At 40.7% G+C, this 27,577-nt stretch overlaps 2 protein-coding genes across 5 annotated transcripts in view; both read left to right on the forward strand.

The window, feature by feature from the left end:
* Positions 1-3,121, forward strand: part of plxnb1b (plexin b1b) — a 180,488-nt gene extending 177,367 nt beyond the window's left edge. For all 3 annotated transcript variants that reach the window (XM_086118521.1, XM_086118522.1, XM_086118523.1), the window contains one exon: positions 1,142-3,121. In XM_086118521.1, the coding sequence (XP_085974647.1) occupies positions 1,142-1,246 (105 nt within the window). In that variant the 3' untranslated portion in view covers positions 1,247-3,121. The remainder of the gene's footprint in view (positions 1-1,141) is intronic.
* A 4,653-nt stretch (positions 3,122-7,774) lies between these two features.
* Positions 7,775-23,098, forward strand: LOC147200824 (putative peptidyl-tRNA hydrolase 2). Of its 2 annotated transcripts, none has more exons than XM_086118307.1 (7): positions 7,775-7,974; positions 13,704-13,820; positions 17,566-17,637; positions 17,741-17,812; positions 20,739-20,836; positions 22,163-22,277; positions 22,409-23,098. In XM_086118307.1, the coding sequence occupies exons 2-7, from the start codon at positions 13,710-13,712 to the stop codon at positions 22,493-22,495; spliced, it is 555 nt and encodes a 184-aa protein (XP_085974433.1). In that variant the 5' UTR covers positions 7,775-7,974; positions 13,704-13,709; the 3' UTR covers positions 22,496-23,098. The 2 variants fall into 2 exon arrangements, with proteins under 2 accessions (XP_085974433.1, XP_085974434.1); XM_086118308.1 differs by lacking the exon at positions 22,409-23,098 and adding an exon at positions 21,648-21,739.
* Positions 23,099-27,577: the final 4,479 nt, after the last annotated feature.

Here is a 27,577-nt window from a genome sequence, read left to right on the forward strand (position 1 = left end):
TCCATCCTACAATCCAACGCGCCTTATATCTGGTGTCACAGTCTTTTTGTATTCCCCATTGAGCTGTTTCCGTTAGTGTGTTCCTACGCCATTTAGTGGTGATTATACGCAGGAACTAATTGTAACCTAAAAGGGTTCTGCCCATCACTAATTGACATGTGAATTCGCCAACTCACACTCAAAACGGACAACTACTTTGTGAGCTCTGCCAAGCCATTATGAAACAAAGATAATACCAAAAGCATAGTTAACTACTGACTAAATGAAGGAAGAAGGAGACTTGTAAAGATAGTTAGCTCCCTTTAGATGTGAGACCACAAGGTTTGTATGCTTTTTTGTTGTCTTCAGAACTTTTGGCTTTCATTTGTTTTGTAATGCAATTTGTATTTATATCAGTGTTGTGTCCAAGGACCGGCAACCCTAGGCCAAGGCCAAGGACTTGACTCCGAGGCCAAGGCCAAGGTCAAGGACTTGGAAAATTTTCCGGGGCAAGGCCCAGGACTTGAGAAATTTTCAGAGGCCAAGGACCAAGGACTTGCCTCCGAGGCCAAGGCCAAGGACCAAGGACTGCTTTTGAAACTGAGGCCTAGCCGAGGACATGTATAAAACAATAAAAACACTTCATTCAAACGTTAGGGAGCGCAAAGGGTTATGATGGAGGGGTGTTGCAAATCATGAAGACCTGCCAAGTGGTATGATAGCATAATGCAGTGCGCCCTATATATGAAAACAGGCCATTCGTTGAAGGTGCGCCTTCTAATCCGAAGCACCTTACAGTGCAGAAAATACGGTAAATGTTACAATTGTAAAAAGTAACATTTCTGTAAAGCTTGGGGGTGGAATTTATTAGTGTATGTTGTGGTGACTTGACTCACACTGTATCAGTGTATAGTCCTGGAAAATAATTTCAACAAAAGAGTGGGAACGCTAATGACACTACTGTATCTGAGTTACAAACAATAGTGATGGCTCCATTTAGTGGAGCCACTGCAATGTGGCTGTGTTCCACTTCACAGGCATTTGGTGTGTAACATTAGAGTATAAATATGGTGGGTTACATATTTCTAACTTTCTTGTTTCAAAGTCACAATGAGCCTATTTTCCCCACAACCTCACCACACATTTTCTTACTTGCCCACAGATAATCACGGCACTGGAGGAGGACACCACAGCCCAGAAGATGCAGCTTGGTTATAGGCTACAGCAAATTGCTGCCGCCGTCGAGAATAAGGTCACAGACTTGTGACAGGAAACTCCCACCAGTGCTATGACGAACAGCGGAGGAGGAGTACATTGCTGGTTGAACTGAAACACGTGAGCACTGAAGATTTTTTTGGACTGACTGCCTGTTTTTGAATCAACTTCACAATTTTGTTTTTAAGCAGCTGAAAATCAAGATTGCTGAAGTTGAGCGCCTAAACCCTTTTATATTATGCGTGTGTGGGACAATGTATTGTCGATTTTGGCTTATTGTAAGAAGATGACAATTCCCTGGACAAATAAAGATGGGCTATACAATTAACACGATTCAGGCCTGCCGTCATGGTCATGTTAATTCATTTTATTAGCTTGTTGCTGCTGTACGGTCCCAAAAAAAGGTGTGTATGTCTGGGATTGTTTAATATGTGTGAACAGTGATCCCTGGTTGTTTTAGCTGGTTGTCAGTCATCCTGTACTAGTTTTTTTTTGTGTCCAACTGATCACAGTCATCAACGTTGTATGGTGGTCAAAATAGCTGTAGAAACCCCTTTCTGTCCTCCTTAAGTCTTTTTTTTAATTAGGAACTCTTTGTCACATTTTTTAGAATAATTTCCTAATGACTCATTGCATGCAAATTTTCCAAGTGCTGCTTTCTACCTCAACCTGCTGCGCTAACAAGGTTTTATTTTAGTGCACCAGCTTTGAGTGTATTTTACGCACAGAACAGAGTGATACATACTCAACATTGTGGTTTATATAAACATGTTTCCAATTTGTTTTGGTGACAGTACAAGAGATTGGAATGAAATCCGGCTTGCTGGAGTGTTTTTGGTTACTTTTAACATGAAAGTGTTGTTTTTACCCTTATTTTGTTTCACATGTTTTAGGCCTGCTGATTCAAATTGATGTTCCTCAAGTGCACAGGTCACTGGACCAATATTAAAAACAACAACAAATCTACTGTATAGAACACATTTCAGTGAATTTATCTTCAGGATTGGTGTAAACATTGAAGTGTCATTTAAGGTTCTGTCATATTTGGTTTCACATTCCTTCTCATTCTAGCAGATTAAATCTTTCCCTTTTTTTTAACCCTGTGCTGCTGAAACTTAGTTGGTGAAGGTGTATATCATTGTTGGTTTTATGTGCCATTTTGGGATAGAAACCTTGTATTAGATACAACGTTTTGAATTGAAGCTTATGTGTTGACTGGGATGCTAGTTCTTGGGTCTCGAGCTTCTAAATCTGTTCTGCTTTTGATTGGGGCAGAGTCAAGTCATGATCTTTTTGTGGTGTTTTTAATGGAAATAACAAAGGGGTAAAAGTGAGGTATGTTTAGGATAATTGATGCTGTGCCCGTGTGGCTCTTTCCCTTCTAAATATTGATGGGTGGTTCTGTAGTTAGGTGATCTTGATTCATAAGGCATTGTAGCAATGGACTAACTGTTGGGTATTGGTAACACTAGATGCACCATCAAATTTGCATTCGATTTTGTAATATTTAAAAAGCATCCAGATGCATTTTACTGTCAAAAGTATACTCACTACTTAGTGTTTAAACAGAACGAAACCTTTCAACACTAACTGTCTTCTGACTGTTCCCTCGTGAAGAGCTGCACATGCAGCCAGGTGATTTACAGAAGCAGTTTAGTGGCTCGTATTCTGTTCAAGAAAAAGTCCATTTAAATTTCGATAAAGGATTGGAAATGATGCAAATCGGCTCTCGGAGGGAGAAATGTAACTAAGTTTGGAGATGTAGAGCAGGCTCTGCAAGGAGCAATTTTAAATAGTTTCTAATTTTGTGTGTTAATATCACTGTACATATTGTTTTCAAATGTTACTGTAGTGATTTAACCTGTTAATTGAGAGCAAGTGCAAATTCAAACAGATGATGAAGTAATAAAATATTCTTGATTTTGTGGCCATTGTGCTTTTTTACAAAAAAAACATGTGTGTGTGTTGTCGAGAGGAGGGAGCAGTTGTGGCAGGTGCTCTGGGACTTTGAGAAAATTTTCGCCACCAGTGAGAATGAGGTGGGCCTCACTAACTTTGTGAGAATATGGAATGGACACCAGGGATGCAAGACCAGTAAAGATACGACCCCGACGCTTGCCTCTGGCCCAGCAGGAGGACGCAGATCAGGAGGTCCATACCACGCTGGAAGCGACTGCAGTCCACTCAATAAAGTGACAAGCAAGGACTGCTATCCGCTTCTGCGAATAGACAAGGCATTGGATCTGGTCTCACGGTCCATGTGGTTCTCATCGCTCAATCTGCGCAATGCTTCCCCTCACCGCTGAGTAGACTTTGCAATGGATTGCCCACTGAGGGGGCCAATGACATCCGGCTCAGCCATTTCAGCCAAATGTATCCAGGTCGGGTAGCACAGAACCGGACTGGTGCGATACGGTCCATCTGACAAAGGAAGTGCAATGTCTTGGATGTCGAGCGGTGGGAGCAGTTGTGGCAGGTGCTCTGGGACTTTGAGAATATTTTCGCCTTCAGTGAGAATGAGTTGGACTCCCACAGATAGATGAGACATTGGATCTGGTCTCAGGGTCTGTGTGGTTCCCATTGCTCAACCTGTGCATTGGCTACTGGCAAGTCCCCCTCACCACTGAGTCCGGCTCAAAGATGGCTTTCTGCACCACCCGAGTACACTGGCAGTTTAAGGTCATGAATTTTGGACTGTGCAAGGCACCGGGAACATTGATGGACACGATGCTCTCAAACCTTCCCAGGAAAATGTCTTTGGTGTATTTGATGACGTCCTTGTCCAAGGTGGGTCCTTTCAGACCGGATTGGATTATCTGAAGTTGGTACTGGGAAGAATTGCGGGAGCTGGACTGAAACTCCACCCAGAAAAATTTCACTGTATGTGACGAGAGGTGGAGTCCCTGGGCCACCGAGTGAATGGTGACGGCATCAGCACGCTGGAAGATAAGGTCAGCACCATCAAAGACCGGTCAGTCCTAAGAAACCAGAAGCAGCTTAAGACCTTTTTGGGGCTGGCGGTTTTCTTGCATCGGGGCGTCCCTGTTCCATGTCCTTCAAGTCAACCAACCTAGACTGTCAGCAGGAATTTTCCAGCCTAAAAAGGCCCTCGTGAACGGACGCTAACAATGTTGGCATGGGAATGGTATTTTCACAGGTGAGGGCCATGGGTGAGCGAGTGGTTGCCTACTTCAGCCGCACCTTGTTTGTTTGTTGTTGTTTATTGAACATAAAACATATACAGTAATAATTTGACAGGAAAATAAGGTACCGGTAGATAAAATAGTATAAAAGAAAGAAATCAGTCTTCATTCAACACAGTTATTATGTTCAAGGGAGTAGGAAGAAGTAAAAAACGTATCTAGTCCTACAGTTCATATAAAAATATGATATAAAAAATAAATCATTTTTATATCAATCAGAAAAGAAAAAAAGTAAGAAGAAAGAAGTCTCCATTAAGGCTCATACTTTACCCTTAACCGTGATATTTTTACAACTTTTGGTTCGTATCGGGATTATATACATCCACACCCTGGCACTCTTGTGTCAATTTTCTCTTGTATTCATAATGGATATTTCAATACCTTTCTCTATTTATCAACTTAGTTCTGATTTATCATTATATTTAATGTTTAGAATTTATCATTTTAACTCCGATTGATGTAGGTTGTTTGTACTATTTTTTTGAATTTGTTTTTGAACCTTCAGTGAGAGTGACTGATGCTACTGTGTCACAAGACGTAAACTGCTGGCAGTTGTTTTGGCTGCACACCATTTCAAATCCTCTTTGTGTGGCGTGCCCTTCGCCATCAGACCACGCCGCACTAAAGTGGTTGATGTCATTCAGGGAACCAGAGGGCAAAGTTGCATGGTGGCTGGAGGAGCTGCAGGCCTTCCACTTCACTGTGGTACATCAGGCTGGGGCTAAGTACACCAATGCTGATGCAATTTCTCGGTGACTATTTGCTGTAGGTGGCTGCAGGTACTGCAACCAGTGGCATGCCAAAGAGTTAGAGTTGTGTGGGAAAGAGATTCCTGCTTGACCTTCATTCTGCACCTTGGAAGTTGTGGACTCAAGCAGGAAGAGGACTGTGATCTCAACCCTATGCAACAGTGAGTCCAGAGTGGCAGCAGGCCACCCTGGGAAGGTGTGATGGGACTGTCTGTTGGCAATAAAGGTCTTTGGAGCAAGTCCGCTGTGTGACGCATGGACGGACGGCGTGCTGCAGTATGCGTGGAAGGTACCAGCCTCCCAGGGGAGGAGAGGTGGCCGGTGGTGGTGCCCGGAGCTCTAAGAAAGAGAGTGCTGAGAGCATGCCATAAGGGCACTGGCTCGGGGCACTTTGGCAGCACCAAGACCCTCCAACGGCTGCACCAAGGGTTGTATTCGGGACAGCATCGATGGAATGTGAAGGATTTTAGCCGGCGTTGTGAGTGCAGCCCATAACACCTGCCGCATGCACCACTTCAGCAACACATGGTTGAAGCGCCCACGGAGGCGATTGCTGTGGAAATTATGGGCCCCTTTCCTGTGACGGACAGGGGTAATCATTCTGTGGTGTGCTGGATAGACTATTTTACGAAGCGGCCAGAGGCATACGCACTGCCAGACAAGGAGGCAGACACACTGGCAGATGCGCTGCTGGAGGGTATGTTCTGCTGGTCTCCACATTGACCAAGGCAGAATTTCTTTTCCACGTCTTTTTATTGGGATTTAACGACATGTACTTCACATCCCGTGAATACAGATTAGACATATGGTAAATGAGGACATCACTTCTACAACAAAATAATGAAAATCAAATTACAAAGAGAAAAACAAAACAAGCAGGCAACCAAACAACTACACGGGTTGACAAACCCCCAGCCCCTTAAATTGATTAAGAGAATGAACAATTAATACTTCAACATAAATCAAACTGTGCGTAGCAAGTTATACCATTTCCTAACCGCATTAATAAAAAATAATACATCAATTAATTATAATCAAACAAACATAACTAAAATAAAAAAGAGGCATCATCAGAAAATAAAGTCTTTATATTATCATTTACCATCAAGGCTTGCTTTTTTTTAAACCTGAAAATACTGGTCAAAATCTTGTAAACGTAAATAAATTGTTTTGCAATTACTGTAGCATCAAAGTATTGGGCGATATTTCCCTTTTCTTGTTTTCCTATACTGTGCCATATTTAATGTCCTTAAATTCCATTGTGGGTGAATCATGGTTTGTCTCAGAAACCCAATTCTGAAATTATAATCTTAAAACGTGGCTGGTTAGGCATAGAATCTGATGAGTCATCGTTGTCCATTAATTCTGTTATCAAAAACTTCCTCAAATAAAATAGACCTCTCAGCAAAATATGTAACATAATATGGAATTGATATACTGTAGCTATTAATTTTAAAATCCAGTTTTGAATTAAGAGACATGGGATGAGATTCCTGTGATTGGCTGGCAACCAGTTCAGGGTGAAGCCCGACTACTGCCCCAAGGCAGCCGGGATAGGCTCCAGCACGCCCCGTGACCCTTGTGAGGATAAGCAGATCGGAAAAGGATGGATGTAAGGTTGAGATTCCACGGTCAAACAATCAGTGCTGTGCGCTATTTCTACCCCTGGGTGTCAGTAATGCCTAAGGCATGGAGTTCAGTGGGCCATGGCGTTATGATTTGAAAAAACAACCCAGAAATTTAGTTTTTTAGAACAGTTTAAAATACAAACACTCACTAAGATAATTAATATTTGGTAAAAACATGGAATTCCCATCCAAAAAACACAGATGAGCACAAATAAGGACTATAAATCAAAACAATAGGTATTTAGTAACGTCTGTACATATTTCCCTCGCATAGTTGCTTGTTTCTATTTTCCTAAGGCATAATAATAACATTTTAAAGTCAATCGTAAATGGTGACAAGGAGGGCTGAGTAATTCTACATTTGGCACAATGTATATGGTATTTACCCATCAACAAAATAATGTGAATCAAATCCGATTAGTTGTTAAGGGGTGTCTCAATTCTCCATAATGCTCTATCGCCCTGCCCCGTTTGCTCTCATTTTTCACACACTGGCTGAGCGGCTCACTGCACTCTCTGGTACGCACTGAACTGTACATGTAGATTACAGCGCATTCGACAGCGCGATTTACGAAAATTGGGACGCCGTGTGTGACGTCATCAATACATGCTCTTTGTCATTAAAGATTGCGCACCGGTTGTAGTTTTGGCGGTTTTGCTACTCAAAATTGTACTAAAACTTAAATAAAGCCGAGGTAAAATAAATCGGGCTCGATCTTCGTGTCGATGGGAGCCATGCCTCCATTCTTTGAACCATATACGACAACGACACGATTGCGGCGCATGCGCAGAAGGTCGCTAACGACGGTAAAGTACACTAGGAGAAAATACGCAGGTTACTTTAGAGGGCTAATGTGATTTTCACCTATCCATGGAAATTAAATACCTGCAAAGTATAAAGTGTGTAATACTTCAATATATACGCTTGAAAAAACATTTTTGGCACGTCGCCAGTTTGTCTACCTTGGTCAAATCCGCAAAGCATTGTGGGTAATATGCCTCGGCTGAGGAGTCGTGGATGCTGGGCGTGCTCAACATAAGTGTGGAACAAGGGCGCAAAAGATACGAGGCGACAGAGCACTTTTGAGAGTTGGGGCAAAGTCGCAGCTTCGACGTGAACGCATAAGTGAAGGGCACAAGGTTGGAACTGTGGGTACTTGGATTCGGCCTTTCAAGTTTTGACTGAGTCTCTTCCAGCTGGTAAGTCATATTTCAGGGGATAACGCTAGCGGCTAAATGCTAACGCCATCTCATTTCTGATCAATCAACAAGGAATTCATATTTAACTTAGGACATCTGTCAGAGATGCTTTGTCGGTGATGTTTCTAATACTTGATTTACTATCACAACTGTCCTCGAATTATCATGGAGCATCAGGAAGCAAATCTTTGCGAAGACGATGTAATGTCCTATCTTTAGCAGCGATCCCTTTTTTACACGCACGTTAAGCGTTTTAGACTCCCATGTCTAAGCGTATGTCAGTCACAGTCTGAAAATAGAATGAAATTCACAATATTTTTTAGACAGTGGTTATTTTGCCGTGACCGACAGCTCTGCTGCTGGCATTATTTTTGCCGTGAACGGCTCTGATTGGTCAATTGCCAGAGCGAGGAATTTGCAATGTTTATGTTTATCGGCTTTCTGCGTTACGGACATGTCAAAATCTGCGTCGTTTTTCCTGGCAAACAGCCGCTGCCCAGGCACCAGCGTTTGGCAAAAAAAAACTTTGATTTCCATGGTCGCCTTGAAAATTTTAGGATGAAACACCCACAGTTTCAAGAAAATTTGATAAAGTCTTAGAGCTTTTAAAAAATGTGTCCTTTATAAAAGTCCAAAAATGTGTCCAACCCTGAAAGAATATTCACAACTTCCTTTTCGCTTTAGCATATAGCTCAATAGACTTTTTTGTCAGTCTTGGGCTATTAAATATACCTCCAAAATTTCATTGATCTAGATGACATGTTCAACTCACGCTGCTTCGCTAAAAATATTTAGGGGGAGTTGTTGAGCAACCATCTAAAATCACACAGTAACCTAATAAAATATTGATGCTGAGTTTCATGATTTTTCCTGTGTGTTTAGACCTTTTAAAGTAGGGTTTGTTTTTTTTGTTCTGACAAACAGCGCAGTGCCATGGTAAATTGGAATTGGAATGGTGAATGGATTTCACGGTAATGATCATTTCCGGCAGCGTTTCGTTTCTGTGGGATCATTTTTACGGCCCCGAAAAATTGTTTCCCATAACAATCACCGTGCACGAGTTGACTGTACGTGATCGAATCGCTCCTGTGTGATCAACACGATTTCTTTGTGCCTACGTGTGTGTTTTAGGTGTGGTGTGTGAGTGTTTTTCTTCTCATTTACTTTCGTGGGGGGTTTTTCAGCGGTGGGGGGGCGGAACAGTTAACGTGTGCGCATGCGGGCTGCTCTTTTAAGTCTGCACGCTGAGAAAGCACGCGGATGACGAAGTGAGATGGCAGAAAAAAAAAACACACACACACACACACAGAAAGGTGTATCACTTTCGACATTTAAGAAATGGGAATGCCAGTCAGATTTTCATTCGAATCATCCAAATGTAATGTAATGCTAATGTTAAGTGTCGGTAGAACTAACAATGACGTGTAGTAGATTCTTGATGTAGATTACACAGTTCACATCCTCTTGGGGTTGCAAAGGGGAACGTCAAGCCTTATCAATACAATAAGTCTATAGCAGTGGCGGGCCGTGCATTTCAACCTTAGGCCTTCAGTGACGTCACCATACATTAACACAATACAATATAAAACCCATCAAGTATGCATTCACAATTAAGAGCAGGAAACTAAATTTATAGATATTGTCAAAAATAAAAAGATGATTTAAAAATACTAAATAAAATGCCACCCAAATTACGCTGTGTGATCTTAAACAAGTCTGTCCAATAAATTGCACAATGTCGCAGTTTCATATAAGACACCAACCAAACAATAGCAAAACAAACTATTCTTTGAAAATAAAGTAAACAGATCATTTGCATTTTGAGAATTGGCTATACAACAGCAAATAACTGACGATGTTGAGCAGCTGAGATTGTGCACGAAGGTGACTACAATGCGCCATTATAAATTGCAGGTGAGCAGATTTATTTGATACATTTTTGTATCTTTGTCATTTTATTTCGTTACCATGAATTTAATACTAACGAAATAAAATGACAAGAAAAAATGTAAAATAAAATTCATTTACTCACCAATGTAGTGCCTGTTCACTGAGCTGCACATCTACGCGAGTGTCTCCAAACGTTTTTACACGCACCGTAGTTTGTAAGTGCCCAGGCGTGCTCTGATGTTTCCTTGCTGCCTTGGTAAAACAACTTAAATGGGTAAATCCAGTGTGGCTCCAAACACCAAATCGGTCCGTTGCAAGCAATCGGCATTCCCAGCAGTACAATTTGCAGCGTTTCTCAGAGGCTGTGAGCCACGGGTACGTTCATAATTGCTCGTCTGAAAATGACGGACAAACCCTTTTCCTTGGTGGGACAGGCTAGCTAGCGCAGGAGTTGGGCAACCTCTTCGCACAATATCCAGCTTTTCGTGGAAGGTCCGTCTTGAAAATTGTGTGGAAAGTAGTTCAGCAACCAGATCAACGTCTTCTTCTTCGGCCGTTTTGGGTTAAAATGCAGTGATAGCTCCCTCTAGCAGGCGCTAATCCAATCACCGAACACGCACATCTAGTGTCGACGTAAGGCCTTCTAGCTGGCCCTGGTACGCAGACTCGTGATCTGATTGGCTATTGCAAGTTGACTGTGCCCGGTCATTTAGAGCGCACAGGGGCCTGCTCTGTTTAATCTGAAGGCCCCGAGCAAGTTTAATTTACCTGGCAACACAAGCTAGCTGAAATATGATTGATTAAAAACTCTACCATAATAAATGTTATTTATCGAGTGGCTTTCAATGTTATTTAAAATAACATTGAACGCCACTCGTGTGGCATGTCTGGTGAGTTTTCGTGAATGTTTAGTTCCCCTGAATTGTGATTCATTTTTGAGGGGAATAATAACAATAATCATTTTCACAAAAACAATAGGGACATCTCTGCGGCTGCTGCTCAACCTCTAATGAAGTTGGGACCTTGTGTTAAACATAGATAAAAACATACCGTAAATTCCGGATTCCAAGCCGCTACTTTTTTTCCACACTTTCAACACTGCGGCGTGTAATATGAAGTGGCTTTTTTTTTTTTTAAAAATCCATCGCGGGAAAAACATGGACTATTAAAATGAATGAGTCGTTCACTGAGGTCCAATGAGATTGTATGACTCATCACAACTTCCGCACTTTTGCCGTCGCGGGGAAAAATGTGTTACCTGGCAACAGTCTACCAATAAAATGAATGAGTAGTACACAGGGGTCCAATGAAATTGTATGATTACCGGTAATCACAACTTCCTTATTTCAGTCTTTCTTCTAACCCTGATCAACATGGAGAATACCAGACGAAAAGCATATGATGCAGCTTTGAAACTAAAAGCGATCACTCTGGCAGTTAAAAAAGTAAATCGAGCTGCTGCCCGTAATCTTGGCATAGACAAGTCGATGGTGCGAAGGTGGAGGCTCTGGCAAGAAGAACTGAGCCAGTGTAAAAAGACCCATGCACATTTGATTTGCCCCTCACTCGGACTGTAAATAAAAAAAGTGACTCCTCCGTCATACTGAAAACAAGCGGCCACGAGAGAACACATTTTACCTGTGTTTTAAGCTGCGCAGCATCGGGCCTAAAGCTGCCACCGATGATCATTTTTAAGCGGCTGACTATAGAAATAATTTCATACATCTTTTCCCATTTATATGATTTGCATTATTCAGAGATGAAAGTCCTCCGGATTTTCCCGGAATTCCGGGTTTTTCAAATTTTTATGAAAATCTCTCCGGAGAATTGAGGAAAATTTGCCTAAAATTAATCCGGATATGAGTTGAAAACATTGAACGAAGATGCTATTGAGTTCGTTGTTTTGCTTTCACGAGCGTAGCCATGTTGAGACAGACACTAACACGAGTAACAGTAAAGAGATTTTCGTCTCTTTATAAACACACTCGCTAAACCCCAGTGGAATGAATAAAAGACACCGTGGACAAGACAGTTGTCGTAAAAAATATATTTGGACAAAAAGGGAAACACCCAGATTGGCAGAAAAACGTGTCCGTCCGACTTCGAGTGTCGTCTAGGCTAGCTTATTTTAGCTGTTGTCGTGTGTGACGTCGTTGCGTCAGCACTGATTGGTTGAAATCAAAAGACGCGCTTGCGTACATGTTCGCGCTGAAGCACGCACAGCAGAGAGCAGCGGACTATCTACTGCTGAGGCTCGCTGAGCTTGAGTGACGTCGCCACAACAGTAATACCCTCGCCTCGCATTCTCAAGGCCTCGCCATATCTCAAATTTCAGATTTCAAAATTTCGGCGAGAACGTTAGCCACAAAGGGTACACGTGTGCACACAAAAGGAAGATTAATCATTGAATGTCGAGTATTTGAATAGCGTTTTGTGTAAACTAATTCATGTGTGATCGGCTAGGTGTGAGTGCGCGTGTGTGTGTGTGTGTGTGTGTGTGTGTACATATAAATATATATACTGTGTATGTATATATATATACATATATATATATAAGAGCTGTCAAACGATTAAAATATTTAATCTAATTAAAAATGCAACTGTCATAATTTAACTCAAATGAACAAAAAAATTAATCATGATTACTCACATTTTTTATCGTTTCTGAATTTCCTTTTATATTTTTTTGTCCTATTTTTTCCCCATTTTAATGCTCTCATCAACATGGAATCATGAATCAGTTTTCTATGTGCAAAATGCAAATATTTACTGAAATAACAATTTCGATTTTCAACTTTTTTCACTTGGAGCAGTTATTCACACATAATCTCTCACACAATATTACTGTCCATCAACAACAGTGAAAAAAATATTTTGTCACACAACAGCTGCTTTAACAGCTCTTTTTATAGAATCAAAACAGAGCAATATTACATTATAAAGTGCACATCGAAGGTAAACTAGTACTCGGCCTATAGTGGATTTAAACCATGGTTGCATACTTCGTTTTTCTCAAGTTTGCTTTGAACACAGCAGTCAGGCTATGTTAATTGTGTTGGTCCTTCTTGCGCCGGAGACGTTTTATTTTCAGTGTGGTTGCTACCACTGCACCGCTAAACTCTCGACGTGCATCAGCGCACAGTCGCTGTTAGACGAACACAGAGAAGCTCCACCCGCTTTATATATATGGACACAGAACATTGTAACCTTCCACACAAAATAGTTCCAAACAAGTAACAATCGCGTCAGTGGCATACATCGAACTCAACGTAATGCCTGCTCTTTATTCACCAGAGGCTCATCAACCGAGTCTCTTATTTCTCTCCCGAAACAGTGTCTTCTCCCGCTTGGTGTACCTTACCCTACGTGTAGGGTACCTTACGTACGTACAATCTCTGTACACAGCTTGTAATGGAGGCTCTCGCTGGCAATCCGTAGTGGAGTCGTTCGATGCAATGCGAATGATTTCAGCTTGAGTCGAGCTGTGGACAATGTTGACAGGCTTGCATGCAGTAGCCATACATTTAGCTATGGCTTCAGCAAATTTGTCTGTAGCCCGGAATTTACGGTAATTCAATAATTTGCAAATCATGTTCAATCTCTCTTTAATGGAATACACTACAAAGACAAAATATTTAAAGTTCAAATTGAAAAACTTTGTTTTTAGAAAACAATTATTAACTTGGTATTTTCCATATTCCCCCGCACCCCAAAAAGATGGGACAGGATCATGTTTGCCACTGTGTTACATAACCTTTTCTTTTAACAATATTCAATAAATGTTTGGGAAGACTGACCCTGGTGTTGAGTGTTTTAAAAAAAATGTTTTCCGTTTGCAGTTAATTATGGAGCCATCGAGGCAAACAAGCCCCCCAGACTCGATTTCCCAGGATGTGAACCCTGTATTTTTTCAACAACTTCGGGATCTGGATATTCCAGAAGAGGCAGCTAAACAGGTGCAACAAGACACTTACTTCACATCTTTTGTGCGGGTTTGCTGTCCTAACCTTTGGGATCTTGTAAAACTCAAGACTATATTTGAAAGTCTTATCTTGGCCTTGATTCCCATAAATCTTGGTCTTGTCTTGGTCTGGGACTGGCTGGACTCTGGATTTTCCATTCAGACTCTTTGAAACCATCATTGATCTCCTATTTCTTCAACTTTATTAATGTGGTAATTGGAGAAGCACTTGCTAAAACAACACATGACTTCAATTCGGATGTTACGAGGCCCCCCACCACCAACGTCATGACTGCAACCTACAAGGAGGTTTTTTTTTTTCATAGACAGGGCATTATTATGAGACCCCACATGCATGTTGAAGACAAAATTGTTCAATCTTCATCTTTCTAAAATGCTACCAGGTTAAATCTTTATTGTTAAATACATACAAGCTTTGATTTTTTGTGGGTTTGGATGCAAAAAAAAAATCTGATTTACCGTATCTTCCGCACTAAAAGGTGCACCTAAAAGTCTTCCATTTTCTTAAAAGCTCACAGCGCGCCTTAAAATCCGGTACTCCTTATGTATGGTCATTACAGTAATATGTCAACCCCAAAATGGTTCCTTGCTGGAGATATGCAATAGAACACGGAAATAGAATAGCGGAAAAGAGTTCAATGTTAACGAGTCAATGTTATAACTTGCTGTTGGTTCAGTGAACTGTGTCGCTGTTTTATTAAACAAGTTTTTGTTGCAGCTCCGAAAAAAGGAGAGCTGTGGTGTTGTTTTTTTTAAAACACACACTTTATTAATGGTTTTCACAGTCTCAAAAAATACAGGTACGTCTTTGTCCGTCCGTTTCTGTGCCTTCTCTTCTTCCATTCAACTCGAGAGGCGTTCATGACCGCCTCCGAAAAACATAAATTAACGATTACTTCAATGAAACTACGAAAATTGAACATAATGCATCAAAACCGAAAATCAAGCGAGGAAATCACAAAATAAATTCTATAGCCCCCCCCCCTACAGAATTTATTTTGTGATTTCCTCGTTTGTGAATACATAACAAAGGAATACAGTGAAACTCCTCTACATCGAAATCATGTTTGCAGCAAGAAATTTTTCACAACAGGGGGTTTTTCACTGTAGCAAATTTGATCTCAGATGTAAGCACACACACACAAACGTATGTGTACACGCACACACAAACGTATGTGTACTCTATTTTTATTCCAATAGTGCATAAGTATGAGCACACACTTATTTGACACTTCATATTGTCAGTGTAGAAAGAAAAAAAGGGGAAAGAAATTGCGAAATGTACGATCAGCATTCACTTTCACTTACATCAATTTCTTGGATAATGTCTTTTATTTTGCTTGCTCCCTCTTTCATTTTCATCACTTTTACTCTCTCTTCCAGCATCAGAGCTCTTCTTGTCTTAACTGCTTGACATCAAAAGGTCCGTTTTGTAGCCATTTTAGCAATGCAACGTCCATCCTCGTCTGAATCTAACAATAACAAATACTTACTGGCATGCAATGAACTTTTAAGCCAGCCACGGGACGCTTCGTAGTCCTCGTTGGCCATAGTTAGCTTTCGAAGGCTAAAAACCTTACGCTAACTGGAGGCTTCTCTGTCATTGGCGCTCCAGTTAGCGTTCGGTTTTTAGCCTTCGAGAGCTAACTATGGCCATCGAGGACTACGAAGCGTCCCGTGGCTATTTTTAGCATGATAACAAGTAGAGCATTCGAGGAAATGTTCGTTTATTTGAATGTCCGTCGAGCCACAGGACGCTTCGTAGTCCTCGATGGCCATAGTTAGCTCTCGAAGGCTAAAAACCTTACGCTAACTGGAGCGCTAATAAGAGAGAAGCGCTCCAATTAGCGTAAGGTTTTTAGCCTTCGAGAGCTAACTTTGGCCATCGAGGACTACGAAGCGTCCCGTGGGTGTTTTTAGCATGATAACAAGTAAAGCATTCGAGGAAACGTTCGTTTATTTGAATGTCCATCGAGCCAATCAGCAATTTACTCCGAGCAGCTAATCAGATGCTACGGATCTAGCTTCAGTATCTACACACATAGACAGTGAGGTCCCTCTTGGCCAATCGGAGGCCAGGTCCCATTATGCATTTAGAGAGTCCCAAATTTCGAATTCTGAAATGGTCTACTTTGCATATGATAATAACACAAACAACAACTATATATATATATATATATATATATATAATTTTATAGATATACAGTATATATAGTTGTTGTTTGTGAATATATATATACAGTATATATATATATTGATAATAGGTTTATTTCTTATAAACAAATGCTGCAAAAATGTTAATAATTCAGGCATACAATATTTGCTGAGAAATAGGTTCTTATTTCATCCCATGGTTCAAGTCTTTGAGTTCATAAAGACTTGATGCTCGGTAAGCCAATGGCAGGGCAGCTATGAGTATGTTGAGTCCAGGAAACTCACAGCTGTGACCGAAATAAACATCGTTCACTACGTAAACCAGTGTGGTGGTTGCTGTTGCCGTTTCCGAACGAACCAGTAGAGGTCGGTGTTGGATAAGACTTCGTTGTAGTGAATGTCTTTGCGAGGCTGGAGCAGAGAAAATGATTTTGTATAACACAACAGGGGAGTTTTCGTCGTATGGGGGGCAGGAGAATGGGAATTGTGTTAATGCATGAAGATTTTTTCACATAAGGGGGTGTTTTCGCCCATGTAGGTTTCGTTCTAGAGGAGTTTCACTGTAATTAAACACTTCTGAGACAGTCCAGTCTCCTACATTTTACTGACATATGATCCTTCTGTTTGCATTACCTTGGTTGTAGCTCCATCTAGTGGATGCATTGTAGATTGTGTTTTATAACCGGTGCGTCCAATATATGAAGAAAAAAAAGACAAAATAGGCCATTCATTGAAGATGGGCCTAATAATCCAGTGCGCCTTTTAGTGTGGAAAATACGGTAAGATTTTTGCAAGTAGATTTGCAGACAGTCTTCATAATATTTTAACAGTTTTATTTTAGATTATTTTTTTACATTTGATTTCTGTGGTTTATGTCTCAAAAGCTTGGTCTTGGTCTCTCCAAAGTCTCGAATGGTGTGGTCTTTAGAACACTAGGGACTATGCCTTGATTGGTCAGTGAGTGGATAACCTTAAACTTTTCACAGTTTTCATCCATTTTGATATGTTATCAAAGATAGTTGACATCACATTGGTGTAGGGCTGGGAAAGCGTTGACCAAGTCAACCTAAAACAATGGTCAACACTTTTTTTTTCCTCCCCCATTTCCGGGCTTCATTGTATTTCTTTCACGCGGACGTTGACAGAGGCCATATGTAATAACTCCATTGTATGCTGTCTCATCCAATCACGATTTTTTTCACTGTGTATTGGTACCCTCTATTGGTCGGAAGTTAACACTGCAGCCTGTGCATTTTTCCACAGTGGCAGTCTTGTTGTCGCGACAGTAATTCTAGGTTTGTGATACTTTTGAGATCGGATGCCCTTGCTGATGAATTCCACTCATTTTAATGTAGGTAGTGCCTTGGAATTAGGGTTTATCATACCCATTAGGATGTTAATGTCGTGACTGGGATTTGCGGGAGATGGCGATTACTTGCGTCATATAATGTTTGTGACAGCACTACTATGGATGATCTTTTCTGTTTCCACATTCCCATTTCACTGATTGCTTTTAATGCCGATACGGTGATTGTAATTATTTTTTTCTCTCTCCTCATTTCTAGGCGCTCCTGCATACTGGGAATGTGTCTGCTGAGGAGGCGGCCATGTACTACTTCAACAAACTGGAGAATGAGGTGCCCTTAACCTAGGCTTAGTCTCAACAGGTATACATTGGCTCATTGACCGGATGAGTTTGTCCATAGCCAAATCTCAGTGTCTCGTGTGTGTCCTCGACAGGAGGCCGATGGGGACCTCATGTACAAAATGGTGTTTGTGGTCAACATGGACCTTGCTATGGAGGTTGGAAAGGTACATTTGATGCTGCTCTTGGCGATTTGCATATCATCCTTGTCGGGATGACATCATATGTCAAAATTTAGACAATGTGATTCTGTCATTTTTACACATTCGTGAGTTTGAAATAGCTTGCTGTCTTTGAAAAGGCAATATTAATGTCTCAAAAACCATGTTGGTTTTTTTGGGGGTCCCCAAAAAGGGATGGAGATGCAAGGATTCTGCCGGATGCCAGCAATATGGATGTAAAATACTTTCTTAATGTGTGTGCTTCTGACCATCTACAACCAACAATCAATTCAACTACAAACCCCAATTCCAAAGGAGTTCGACGCTGTGGAAAATGTAAATAAAAGCAGAGTGATTTGCAAATCCCTTTAAAGCTATATTCAATTGAATGTACCACAAAGACAGAATATTCATATTCAAACTGGATGAGTGTCACTTTTCTTTTGCAAATATACTCTCATGTTGAATTTGATGCCTTCAAAAAAGCTGGGATGGGCCACTAGAAGATTGGGAAAGTTGAGGAATGCTAAAGAAATAAAAACACCTGTTTGAAACACTTCACAGGTGAACAGGTTCATGAGCGGGAGTAAAAGGAGCATTCACAAAGGTCTCAGTTATTCACAGCAAATATGGAGTGAGGTTCACCACTTTGTGAACAACTGCATGTGCAAATAGTCCAACAGTTAAAGAACAATGTTTCACAACATACAATTGCAAGGAATTGAATGATTTCATCTTCTACGGTCCATAATATCAAAAACTCAGAGAATCAGGAGAAATCCCTCAACATAAGTGGCAAGACCAACAACAGAGATTGAATGCCTGTGAAATTTGTTCCCTCAGGTGGCACTGCATTAAAAATCAGCATCATTGTGTTCAGGATATTGCCACATTTTGGGTTCAGAAACCACTGTTAGTTAAAAGAGTTTGTCGCTACATCAAGAGATGCAAGTTGAAACGCGGCCATGCCAGTGATCATTTTACAATTTGAGCCCAGCGAGTCCCAGGGACTTGCTGATCAGAAAAGTATGAGTCCCATTATGCATTTAGAGAGTCCCAAATTTCGAATTCTGAAATGGTCTACTTTGCATATGATAATAACACAAACAACAACTATATATATATATATATATATATATATAATTTTATAGATATACAGTATATATAGTTGTTGTTTGTGAATATATATATACAGTATATATATATATATTGATAATAGGTTTATTTCTTATAAACAAATGCTGCAAAAATGTTAATAATTCAGGCATACAATATTTGCTGAGAAATAGGTTCTTATTTCATCCCATGGTTCAAGTCTTTGAGTTCATAAATTCTCCTCTCTTTACTCTGCTTCCAATGATGCAAGGCAACTTATCGCAAAAAACTAATCAACTTTAGCTGCTTCCTCTGTGACATCTCCGCAATAAACTTTCGCAACACTTGTTACACAACTTGGCAATCGTCTGCTTCCCGCGAGGTGAAGGCTGATCTTGCCGATCTTGTCTCGCGAGAACGGAAATCTCGTCACGCCAGATCAAAACAACAATGGCGGCGATGGTCAAACTCCGATCGTTCCTGGAAAAAAAGATTTACCGTTGTTTTTTTTTATTTATTTTTTTTGCTTTGACTGAGAAATTTCCTTGCGTCCCAAAAACGCGCATTATTTGGAACTGTGCGTCCCGCGGGAAAATTATGCCGTTATCCTGGCCAAAGAGGAAAAGAACCATTCAAGTTGTTATCAGCACACAGTTCAAAAGCCAGAATCTCTGACAGTATGACGTGAAAGTGTCCATGGCATGGGTAACTTGCCTATCTGTGAAGATACCATTAATGCTGAATGGTACAAACAGGATTTGGAGCAAATTTTGCTGTTATCCAATTAACTTGTTTTTCAGTGATGTCCTTGCTTATTTCAGCAATACAATTCTAAGCCACATTCTGCCCATTACAGCAGCACGGTTTCGTAGTCCCAAGACTGCGAGTACGAGACTCGCATGCCAGCAGTCCAGACTGTCTCACATTATGAACTGCAAAATGCAACCAAGAACACCTTGGACCAGTGAGCAACTGAAACTGTTCATCAAGCAAGAATGGGAAACTCCACTGTGACCTCAGTTCCCAAATGCTTATTGAGTATTCTTAAGAGGAAGGGTGATGAAACACAGTGTTAAACATACCCAAAGCCCAGCTTTTATGGAACGTGTTGCAGGCATCAAATTCAAAACGAGTGAATATTTGACCAAAAAAAAAAGGTATCAGTTTGAACATTAAACATCTTGTTTGGCGTGAATTCAATTGAATATAGTTTGAAAAGGATTTGCAAATCATTGTCATTTGTTTTCATTTGCGTTTTACACAACGTCCCAACTTGATTGGAATTGGATTTTCTATCTAGTACGATTCGCTAGAAAAGTGATACATTCAACAATCTTTACAATGTCAAGTGTAAAGAAAATCTCAAATGTAATGGAACAGGAGGTAGCTGCTGTTCTCAAATGAGTGGAATGAATAATGTGATGTTAAACATCTCCAAAAAGAAACGTATGCTTATTGGAAGTAAACGGCATTGAAGAAAAACAAATGCACGCATGTGCATGTTTGCGTGCCTGTGCGGTATATGGGTCAATCGCAGAAGGTTGGTTAGTTGAAAACTGATGCCCAAGCCACATTATGGATGTCATTTGCAGTGCTGTTGAATTGTACTGCAGAATTCTAACAACTGATTGTTTTATTTATTTTTTAATCTCTTATTTTACTAATGGCGGTAACTGAAATATTAGACAGAGCTCTCTCCACACTCTACAGTTCTGCACCACTGCAAAATGCAACCAAAATAATACATTTTGCTTTAAACTTACCTTGTATTTAGGTGGCGCTTGCAACGTGAACTAAAGCAAGCTGAGCTGTCGGTATGTTTGAACATTTTGTGCAGATCGCGGCTCAGGTTGGACATGCTGCTGTGGGCTTGTACCAGGCTCTGCAGGATAAAAACAGCTGGAGGGAGATGGCCTGGAAGTGGGACCATAGTGGGTAAGACCTACAAAATCAGATTCATGATCTCACACGTCAGTGTTTATGTCTGCGCATTCTATACATATTTTAAGGCCAAAAGGACTTCAAACTTGAGAGAATACAGTGGAAAGGTCTAAATGCCCCTATACAATTTGGAGTGTAAACTCTCCAAATGCGTCCATTGAATAGCTCGCAACTGGACTGCCGTGGTTGGCTTTGGGGTCGTTTTTCCTCTCATCCGAGCAGGCCTCAATTCATCCTCATATAGGGCTGGGAAAGAAGGATTTGCCCTCTTTCCAAATTCTTACTGTTTTTGCAGTTTCCCCTCTTCAATGTTTAAGCTCATCAAACAAATCTGAATGTCAGACAAAGAAACCCCAAGAAAACATGAAATGCCGTTTTTCAATGGCGATTTCTGACCCTGTGTGAAAAAAGTGCTTGCCGCCTAAACCTGATCACGCCTTGGGCCACGGCTCGCTTGCAACAACCCAAATCAAGTGTATTCTATTACTGTCAGTGATTCATTAATATCGCTGTGGAGATGTTTTCTTTGCACCATTGTGGAATTGCTTTAATTCTGCTACAATGGAGGGGTTTTGAGCACGGGCGGCCTTTTTAAGGTCATGCCACAGCATTTCAGTCTGATTCAAGCCCGGACTTTGACTCGGCTACTCTAAAACCTTCATTCAATTTTTTTTTCCCTCTTCTTCGGTTATTCAGAGTTGTGCTGATCGTGTATTTTGGGTCATTGTCCTGAACCCAAGTGCGCTTCAGCTTGGGGTCACAAATAGATGGCAGAAAATATTCATTTTGCATTTGCATTTTGAAGCACATCCACTACGGTGCCTCAGAGAGACCACACTTTGAGCAGAGGAACAAGCAACAGGTCATCCCAAAGGCTCCTATTCCCTCAAGTGCATGGTATCAAGATTCTCTTCTCACTTGAAGAATGTAAATTCCTATTCATTGTCAAAAACCAGTTTACTAACAAACACTACGCTACGGCATCCATCATTGGTCAGACAACCAGCAAACACCAATGAGCCAAATGACAAAATCCCTGAAAGTCTGAAGATTGTTTTGAAATGAGTGTTAAAATGCAAGCGCAAGGCAAGTTTATTTCAAAAGCACCATAAAATATGTTTTGATTCATGAAAAAGCGATGGACAAAGAAGTATTTGGGCCAGATTTGAAGTTTCCGACTGTTTGAGCAGGTATCACATATTCGAGAACTTTGGTCCACATTTTAGGAGCCGAGGGCAAAAAAAGTACATCTTTGCTACGAGCCAATATTTTATGAGTTCCATCTAATCTAAGATGTATTTATTTATTTATTTTATACAGAGCCAAGAAGATTGTGGTTCAGGGTACCAGTGTGGCTCATCTTTTAGAGCTTCAGGCCCAGGCCATGAGTCTCAATTTGCCCACTTACCTGGTACAGGATGCTGGGCTTACTCAGGTGAGCAAAACATATGGGCGTACATGTGGGATTGCTGATGATTTTTCAAATCTTTCTTGCACACGACTGGGTTCACTGTGAAGATAATCACGAATCCACACTTTAAAAAAGCTCAACTTGTCTTTGGTTAGGTGGCATCTGGTTCCCGCACTGTCCTGGCTGTCATGGGTGAGGAGGACATTGTGAACAATGTCACTGGCAGTCTGAAGCTGCTTTGATGGGCTCAAGACCACGTCAGGAAGTAAAGCATCTGCGATGCTCGAAAGGATTAAGTTGAGCGCCCCATTTAGCAAGCAAGTGTGTAACTTTTAAACACAAACAAGCAGAGTCCCCTGATGTTTGTTTCCTTGAACTCTGTGCAGGTATATGGCTTGCTTTGCTGAGCATTGTGATCTGAAGATAGGAAGGATTACTTCCTTAACAGTGAACTATGCTAAAGGTTTTCAGTTATTGTTTTGCAAGTGTTACTCCCATTCCAAATAATGAAAACTGTCACTATTTGATTGGGCTTTAAGTTTAAATCGATTTAGTAATTTTGGTTCATAACGAGTATTGTAGTAAAAATTATTATTAAGGAATGCTGACAAACTCTGCCAGATTCTGTATTTCTGTGCAAACCGGCCAACCACGACTGAAATTCGAAATTGTTTACTGTAATTGCAACCTGTTGTCCCTAAAGCTATCTAAAAAAAACAAATTTTCATAAGTATACTTGGTGTGGTTATATTTTGTATTCCTCTTATGGTAATATGTCCAATTACTGTTTTATTTTGTAATATGCATATTAAGTTTTCCAATTAAAGAAAATGTTTTCGTCATCACTAACGGAATTCATTTTTATGTTAACATGCATGGACCGCAGTGTTGTGTCCAAGGACCGGCAACCCAAGGCCAAGGCCAAGGACTTGAGAAATTTTCCGAGGCCAAGGCCAAGGACCAAGGACTTGCCTCCGAGGCCAAGGACCAAGGACTGATTTTGAAGCTGAGACCTAGCCGAGGACATGTATAAAACAATGCTATCATACCACTTGGCAGGTCTTCATGATTTGCGACACCCCTCCATCATAACCCTTTGCACTCCCTAACGCTTGAATGAAGTGTTTTTATTCAAAGAGTAGAACAGTCAGGGTACGTGTTATTTATACTGAGAAAATAAAATAAAATCATATGGTATACATTTATGAATTAATGTTTTAGTGCAGTAGTTTCTTAATATGAAGTAAATCAACACTCAACAGGCACGGAAGACAAGTTGAGAAATGACTTTGCATAGAAGTCAATCACTGACTGCAGAAAAAGCGGTAATCTCTCAGTGATAATTTTACAGTTTACCGGCAGCGAGTCCCAGGGACTCGCTGATCAGAAAAGTATGAGTGCCATTATGGATTGAGAGAGTCCCAAATTTCGAATTCTGAAAGGGTCTACTTATTCAATTGCATATGATAATAACACAAACAACAACATATACTGTACATACAATGATAAACAAATGCTGCAAAATTTTTATTAATTCAGGAGCAGGCCTGAGGATTTCGGAAATTCATGGTAACCGTTTTTCGGTTCCGTCTGATTACCCAATGGGAAACCACGATAACAAATGTTGGGTTCCGTAAACGTTCATCATGGGAACCCATTTTTCTATTTTGACTGATATTGATAATCAAGAATTCCGAAACTCAAAAGTATAATGTTTCAAGGGTCAATGTTTGAAAACGATGCATTAACAATGAACATTACATCAGCAGCTGTGTACTCCAGGTTTATTCCAAAAAATAAATGGATCAAAAACTGGTGTACTCATGTGGCATCATCAGAGTATTTTTTCCAATCTCACACTGCAAAGATTAATTGACTGGTAATCATTAATACAGATAAGTATTGATGTGGCTTGACATCCTCTTCCCAAGACGATGCATGTGTAATCTACGATCAATTTGACGAAAGAATTTAACACACGTCATCATTAGTTCTACCAACAGTTAACATTAGCATTACTACACCTTGTGACGAATGTTTTATTCATAAAGTTACCAGTCTACAACCAGTAAATTATAAAATAACCAATACTGTTTCATAATATTTTTCACAGCGATTAGCCTACAAATCTAATGACCAATTTGCCTCGTAATCGTGCCTCGCGTCGTATTTAGCTCTCGCGTTCTGTGCATACGTCACAGGTGAGTTTAGTGATACGCCCTTTGGACGATTCATACGAAAAATCAGACAAGCATTCCCATTTCTTAAATATCGTAATGAGTAGACCTTGGTGAGTTTTTTTTCGCCGCCATCTCAAACTTTCATCCGCGAGTTGTCAGTTTGCGGACTAAAATAACAACCCACATGCGCACATAACGTCATCTGTTCAAGTGCGGTGACTTTTATAATTAAACTATTTTTCGGTACCGTGAAAATGACGCCACGGAAACGACACGCTTCCGGTAACGATTGTTACTGTGAAATCCTCAGGCTTGCCGTAGTTTGTTTGTTTTGATTGAGAAATTTCCTTGCGTCCCAAAAACGCACATTGTTTGGAACTGTGCGTCCCGTGGGAAAATTATGCGTCTAGAGGTAACGAGATGGCTGAATCTCTAACCATTCTCTGAGTACTACTATTATTACCACTACCACTAATACTACATTAATTAATACCTTCAACTTCACAATAATAATAATAAATAATTAAATCAACCACGATTTTAAACTATGTATTATCAATATTCATTATTCCAAACATGAGAAAGCATTCAGCAAACAGAACTGGAATCGAGCAAAAGGACTCCAAATCCCAACGGCCAACCCCGGAAGTGAAGTGCCGACATTATTGACTCCAGCTGTAACGCAAATCACTTGGTTCAAACAAACATTCTAGTGCTACCGCACAAACGTGACGACTGTGCAAAAATAACTAAATAAAAGACACCACTGTTACAGAAAGGCTTTACACGCTACACTGCCGATCGCGAACGTAACAAACCGTGATTGAAACTAACTGTGATGCCGCTCTTTATTCGTTGCGCTGACTGTTACCTGTCAGTGGCAGACCCGCCCCCTCTTGAAGCGCCAGCGTTGATCCATCAATATGGGTTTCCTTGGATGGAATTTATTAGGTTCCCACGTGAATTTTGCGGCCCTTATACAAGGTTTCGGGGCTCTAATCCCTCATTGTGTCCGAGGACCGAAAATCCGAGGCCAAGGCCAAGGATTTGATTCCCAAGACCGTGGCCAAGGACCAAGGACCGGCTCGAGGAACACATCTCTGGTATCTAAGGAAGTGCGTCTGGCGACACGATGCCGACTGCCGAAACAAGCCAGATCTCACCCTCGCTCGAATAAAAATATATGTTTGGGCAATACGGAAAACACACTGATTATCAGAAAAAATGTGTCCGTCTGACTTCGAGCGTCATGTCGGCTGTCATATAATAGGCTATTATTATATGAGAAGTGCTTTATGAACGTTTGTACTGTACGTCATACTCCAGTTGATTGAGAGGTCCCGCCTATAAGGGGGAGTTTCAGAAAGTGACTTGCGAGTGAGCACACCGCATGTTTGATGACTCTGCCACGTTGTTATTAAATGTCATATAAAACGTAAACCTTGTCTGCTGACCATCATTACATCGGCTAGGCTAGCTTAGCTGTTGTCGTAGTTCAAAGCTTAATATGTGGCGTGGGTTGGGTCGGCGCCGCGAGTACGTGCTCGCGCTCACAGCAGAGAGCAGCAGACTATCGACTGCTGAGACGCGCTTCACTCGAGTGACGTTGCTACAGTACGTGCATATTATGGAGCAGCTTCCGGACAAACACAAATTGTCCGCCGTGTAGAGCCATTTTGATCTCCTTTTGGAGAATAAGGTATTTATTAAAATCTCCTTGTCCCACCAAGTGCCTCTCGGATTTTTGACATGTCTTATTCCATTGTGTGTGTGTTCTCCACAACAGGGGAAATAGCATGCATTAAACGCAACAGACTGAAATTTAAAACACTGGAGCATTTTATATTTCTAAATCAAAATTTGTGAAGACAATGCCCACAAGCATACTCATTCGCATGATTTTCACATTATTGAAACACATTGAATGATACAATATGAATGCATGGATGTGAATGATATTGTCAAGGGTCAATGTCATCTTTATTGTCAAATATGCTTTATGTATGACATGCATCATAGATGAAATTTCTTCCTCTCAATCCTCAGTGCATATATGCATGCAAACATGCTGTGCATTAAACACACACAGCTAAGAAAGGATAGCAGCTACACTGTATAAAAAGACATGTAATCTGAACAGTATAGACAATATAAAGAATATAAACAGCATAAACAACAACATAAACAATGGCACTTGTGGCTATTGTGGGTAGAGTGAGGTAGTGCATTGTATACACTTCATCATCAAATCAGTCTGTTCAGTCTGTCAAGTGGGTTGGCTGCAGGGATTTTGAAGGTCCAGCAGGTGGCAGTGGTCAGCGACACAGTATCAGCACAGTATTAACACAATGTGTCATTGTGTCGACACGCCTCATGAGGCCTCATGAGGCCTTTAAGAATTAGGAGTCCTAATTCTTAAAATATTGACAAATTTAAGTATTGTTTTATTCCATTATTCCAGCTCTTTCCAGTGGGATTGGTCTTGCTGGAAACAAAAAAAAAAGTTTCATTTTGTTGTCAAGTCCCTACAATATTAGCCATCTCTGTAAGGTGGGACCCAGCACCACTCAAGACACAACTGTTATGTTTCTATCTGGTTACATTTGGTTTTGTTCCCTCGTGTGCCCTTTTTTGTCACCACCTGTTCTCGTTATCAGTGTCCCTTGTGTTTAACCAATCAGCTCCCTCAACCTTTTGTGTCTTGTCCAGGTGTTTCTTGTTGTCTCGTCACTTTGCTTGTATTTAGTTCCCTCAGGGAACTTCCCTGAGTTCTGTCAGTCTTCGTTGGGTCATTGTGAGTTTGAGTACAGTACTGTATACGTTTCTCTCATGTTTTGTTTCCTGTCATAGTTTTGTTTGTTACTTTGGTTTCTTGTGATTTCCAGGCATTTGTTTGAGTACTTTGACTTAGTATTTTTCCATTGTACTCTTGTTTGTATTTTTGTTGAATACGTTTTGGTCAATCCACCCTCCTTCCCTGCTTTTTGGGGTCGTACAACTACCACCATGCACAACGTTACAACAACGAGCAGGGGTAGGGGAACGGAAGGATGAAGGGAGGAGGGCAGGAAGAGGGAACCATCCATTGTGAGCACATCAAATTCATAAATGGAGGAAAACAGTGGGAGCTGCCAGTTCATCCTC

Source organism: Hippocampus guttulatus, chromosome 8, assembly GCF_054856545.1.
Source record: "Hippocampus guttulatus isolate MCC_2025c chromosome 8, RoL_Hgut_1.0, whole genome shotgun sequence".
Taxonomy (NCBI): Eukaryota; Metazoa; Chordata; class Actinopteri; order Syngnathiformes; family Syngnathidae; genus Hippocampus; species Hippocampus guttulatus.